The 4,923-nt window shown below is 39.7% G+C and overlaps 1 protein-coding gene across 2 annotated transcripts; it reads right to left on the reverse strand.

Annotated features, from left to right (window-relative positions):
• Positions 1–403: 403 nt before the first annotated feature.
• LOC139353681 (uncharacterized) lies at positions 404–1,632 on the reverse strand. Of its 2 annotated transcripts, none has more exons than XM_070998014.1 (2): positions 577–1,632; positions 404–518 (listed from the first exon to the last, which is right to left on the reverse strand). In XM_070998014.1, the coding sequence occupies exon 1, from the start codon at positions 1,496–1,498 to the stop codon at positions 662–664; it is 837 nt and encodes a 278-aa protein (XP_070854115.1). In that variant the 5' UTR covers positions 1,499–1,632; the 3' UTR covers positions 404–518; positions 577–661. The 2 variants fall into 2 exon arrangements, with proteins under 2 accessions (XP_070854115.1, XP_070854116.1); XM_070998015.1 differs by having other exon boundaries at positions 571–1,632.
• Between the last annotated feature and the right edge of the window lie 3,291 nt (positions 1,633–4,923).

A 4,923-nucleotide genomic window follows, 5' to 3' on the forward strand; every position in this document is an offset into this window, starting at 1 on the left:
ATATTTTCCTTTACCATAGCATTTAACTCTTGCTCCAATGACCCTAACAAACTTTGTGGGAACTTTTTTTGTAATGGAGCACAGGCTGAGCACCTTCCTTCAAAATGATTGATTGTTTCTTTGGCAGCTTACCGAGTCCCCGAAATAATTGACTAAATTTTTCCACAAATTCCTCCCTGGTTTGAGGTAATCTACATATTGAATCAATATTTAAATGTTTAATGAGTTTTAATTCTACAGAGGACTTAAGACCTAATAGTGGTTCACATTTCGCATCAACAACTAAAAATTCAATACATTTTGCTGTTTCTGAATTCAGATCATAACAGTTTGCTTTAACTTTTCCAAAATTATTAACTTTAACATTATTATAGTCAAAAATTAGTCAAAATTAAAACCAAGAATCACTTGGGATGCAGTTAACATCAGCGCCTGTGTCCACTTTAAACGTAATATTTTTCCCATTTATTTTATATGTTTTCGTCCATCTTACTCTGTTTAGCCCGCACTCGCTTATTCTAAAATTACTTTCATTAATGTAAGCCTCTGATTTAAATACTCTTTCCTTACTTTTACCTGATTCTATCCAATTAATAACTGCTCCGGCTGTTTGCTTGCGATCCACATCTATCTGCTTGCTTTTGTAGTTGTTGTTATCCACTCATTTGTTGCTGATGTTGTTGTTATCCACTCGTCTATTGCTGCTGTTGTAGTTGTTGTTATCCACTCGTTTCTTCTGCTGCTTGCAGTACTTGGAAAAATGTCCAATTTTTCCGCAATAGTAACATGCCATTTCCTTTGCACGGCACTCGGAAAGATGATTCGGGTTGAAAATTGCTCCGCAATTATAACAGCGACGGACAACTGCGTCAACGGACTTTTCATAATGGGGATTCCGTAGAAATTCATTGTTTTTTGCGGCCGCTTCAAAGGCTTTGCACTCAGTGATGATCTCCTCGAGTTTCTTGTTTTTTGATTCAAGGAGTTTAAGCTGCAGCCTTTTATCTTGAATGCCAATTATGAAGCGGTCTAGCAACATACGTTCTTCGTATGTTCGGCCACAGTCACATTTGTAGTCACATAACTGTACCTGCTTGCGGAGTTGCGTCTCAAACTCTATGAAAGGCTGTCCCTCAGTTTGAACAATGTTGTTGAATTTGTAGGATTCCATTGTGATGTTTCGGAACGGGATGCTGTAGTCATCGAATGCCTTTAGTACGTCCTCCAGTGTACGGCTGACGACCGCGGCAGAGGTAGACGGGTCTGAAGACGTCACCATGGTGCCGACCATGCCATGTGCGGTTCCATCGTTGGGAAACAATGTACTGTATATTTCCGTGACCTTTGATCCAGCCAACCATAGGAATGTGGCAATCTTTTTGGCTTCTGGCTCTGAGTCTTTGCCTGACGCCATCATGTACATGATAAACGACCTCTTCCATTTTGGCCACTCTAATGCCAGCATTGAGCAGTCGATTTCTTGTAGAACTCGCTCCATTTTGTTCCTTTTTAGTTTGCAATTGATATTTTCACTTCTGACACCATGTAATAATTGTTGATATGCAGATTATTAATGATTTTGTAAGACGTGTATTGAAGCGTGTCTTTATTGATGCCACTTTTTAAACGGAAGCGCGCTTGTCCAGTGTGACCGTCTCTAACGAACATACGTACATTCAATATGAGCTTATACATTATTGACACTTACTACCTAATTATGAGAATACTGCATTCTCACTATTATTACACACACAAGTGCAAACCATTATTGATTTTGGTATTACAAAATTTGCCCGAAATTCGATTCGAAATCATTTGAATTAACAATACACAAGCAAAACAAGGAAGAACGCTTTAGTCGAGTACCTCGACTATCAGATAACCGTTACTCAGATAACAAACTTTAAAATAATTTAGCCGCGCACTTTGCTCTCTCTCCCTTGCTCTCATTTGTCGGCTCAGCCAGCGCCAAGAATGAGAAAGCAACACATAAAATAGACAAAAAACATTTATATTTATGTATGCTTGCTAAACATACACAATTTTAAGGCACATTCTGTATTTCAAAATATTTGGTTGAATAGCTTTGTTTGAAAGAATTCTGTTTGCCCGGGTATTAGATTGCAATTTTTTACGTCCACACACATGCATAAATACATATGTATGTATGTATGTCGTTTTCTGGCTCTAGTGTCAAGGATTGTCCTAACTACTTTGGTTTGAGAGCATTGGACTGAAAACGGAAAAGTTTTTTTGGGACAATCTATAGGTATTTATTAAGCTAATTCATATTCTTTGAAAGAGATAAATAAAGATGTACAGATCTTTAAAGGTTTATGCCCGTCAATGGGACAAATGGATAAAGGGTTCAATATTCAATAGAATAAGTTAGCCGCGCACTTTAGGGCGGTTTGTGGGCGTTAGAGTGGGCGTGGCAGTCTACTGAAACAAACTTGCGCTGCGTAAGAAGCTCAGGAATCTGTACGCCAAATCTCAATAGCCTAGCTCTCATAGTTTCCGAGATCTCAGCGTTCATCCGGACAGACGGACAGACGGACATGGCTAGATCGACTCGGCTAGTGATCCTGATCAAGAATATATATACTTTATGGGGTCGGAAACGCTTCCTTCTGCCTGTTACATACTTTCCGACGAATCTAGTATACCCTTTTACTCTACGAGTAACGGGTATAAATATTATGAAAGAGTATCCAAATAATTTTAAAATATTATGAAAGAATATTCAAATAGAGATTAAACTCAAAATTTCGTTTACTAATGCCCAAGGAAGGGGTATCTGAAGCACCCTCTTAAAAACCCCTCAACTATTTCGCTTTACTTGGTTAAAAACAATTATTCGCTGAATTATGATAAGTTCACAGCACATTTGAAATTCCAAAAATGTACTCCTTTAGCAGGGGGTTTTCTTCAAGTGCAAGGAACAGAAGCTGAAGCAGCAGCAAACGAACTTAGAAACACAAACACGCGCCACACACAGACACACTCACTGACACGCACACAATGCCATATTATACGTACACACTCAGAGGAAGAGATACAAGCGCATACACTGATGCTTACAATTGTAATGTCCGTGTGCCAGTGGGCCAGCAAGGGTTAAGGGACAGAGCGGAGGGGTTAAGGCACAAGGGCCAAGACAACCTGGATCATCCCCCGCTGGAATCCAAATCCGAAACCAACGCCAAGTGGAAAAGTCAAGCCCACGAAGCTTAGAATATTGAAAAAGTATGGGGAACATAAAGTGTCCAAGGAGCACTCATAAATACACCGATATATTTTTAAAAGTGTTGCATTGGCTTGCGATATCCGATATATTTGACCGATATTAAAGTACCGCAAAAAACACCAATGATCTTATTGCATACTACGTTGTATTAACTTAAAGTACCGAAACAAAAAATTATTTTAATAAATTATATACAATAAATAACATTGTTTTTAACATTCTAATTCTAAAGTCCTTGATAACCATGAGTACTTTGTGTTTTGTTTCAAAAATATCTGTGATATTTTAGCTTTAAATAACCCTTGATAGAAACTTGGTAATATCGTCCTTAAGCCAGGCTTGAAACTTCGCGCTCTTTTCGGGCAGAAAACAGAGCGAGAGCCAAACTCACCACAGAGTCCTTGCAGCGGAGCTTCCACTCATTGCTCCTTCCTCTGCACAGCAAATCCGAATGCCTTCGGCAGTCCCTCGTGTTCGGCCGTCGTCTGTTGGCCTTTATTCCATCTGGTCGTTGGCTCATCTCATCCTGATTCCTTTCGCTTTGTGTAGCACAACTCTTCCATTTGATTTCTTTGGGGGCTTCCTTCGTCCTTTTCTAGCTGGCGACGCTCTGCCTTAGCCAAAGACCAGAAAGTGAATCATTTAAACGAGCAGGACTCCGATTCTTTAGCTTCATCTGAGACTGCAACTCAGGCCGACTGAGTCTGAGTCCTGAGTTCTGTTCTTGTTAAATAAACCATGCTGGCGCAGAGATGTGTTGTTAAGGGTACACAGCGAAAAATGATTAAATAATATGCACTTATGACGCACCGGAACAAACTTGGATTGATCGATATGCATACGAAAAATGCCAATTTATAAACTTTTCGTTAAAAACTTGTACCGCTAAAAGAATTGTTATACCCGTTACTCGTAGAGTAAAAGGGTATACTAGATTCGTCGGAAAGTATGTAACAGGCAGAAGGAAGCGTTTCCGACCCCATAAAGTATATATATTCTTGATCAGGATCACTAGCCGAGTCGATCTAGCCATGTCCGTCTGTCCGGATGAACGCTGAGATCTCGGAAACTATGAGAGCTAGGCTATTGAGATTTGGCGTACAGATTCCTGAGCTTCTTACGCAGCGCAAGTTTGTTTCAGTAGACTGCCACGCCCACTCTAACGCCCACAAACCGCCCTAAAATGTAACTCCTACAGTTTTGATGCTAGATAGAAAATTTTAACTGAAATGTATTAGTCTTGTCAATACCTATCGATTGACCAAAAATTTTGCTACGCCCACTCTAACGCCCACAAACCTCCAAAGAAAAAAGCTATGACGTCAGAGCCAGACAATGCGAAATGTTTTTACGCGTGTATGTGTGTGTATGTAAATAGTTGCCGGCCGAACTTAGCGGCAAAGAAAAAAGCCCTGCCGGCGCTCAGAGAGAGCAAAGTGCGCGGCTAACTTATTCTATTGAATAATGAACCCTTTATCAATTTGTCCCATTGACGGGCAAAAACCTTTAAGGATCTGTACATCTTTATTTATCTCTTTCAAAGAATATGAATTAGCTTAATAAATACCTATAGATTGTCCCAAAAAAACTTTTCCGTTTTCAGTCCAATGCTCTCAAACCAAAGTAGTTAGGACAAGCCTTGACACTAGAGCCAGAAAACGACATACATACAACAT

The sequence above is a fragment of the Drosophila suzukii genome, chromosome Y (genome assembly GCF_043229965.1).
Source record: "Drosophila suzukii chromosome Y, CBGP_Dsuzu_IsoJpt1.0, whole genome shotgun sequence".
NCBI lineage: Eukaryota > Metazoa > Arthropoda > Insecta > Diptera > Drosophilidae > Drosophila > Drosophila suzukii.

Excerpts from the sequence above, each read along its gene's own strand:
- LOC139353681 (XM_070998014.1), bottom strand. The coding sequence starts at position 1,498 with ATGGAGCGAGTTCTACAAGAAATCGACTGCTCAATGCTGGCATTAGAG.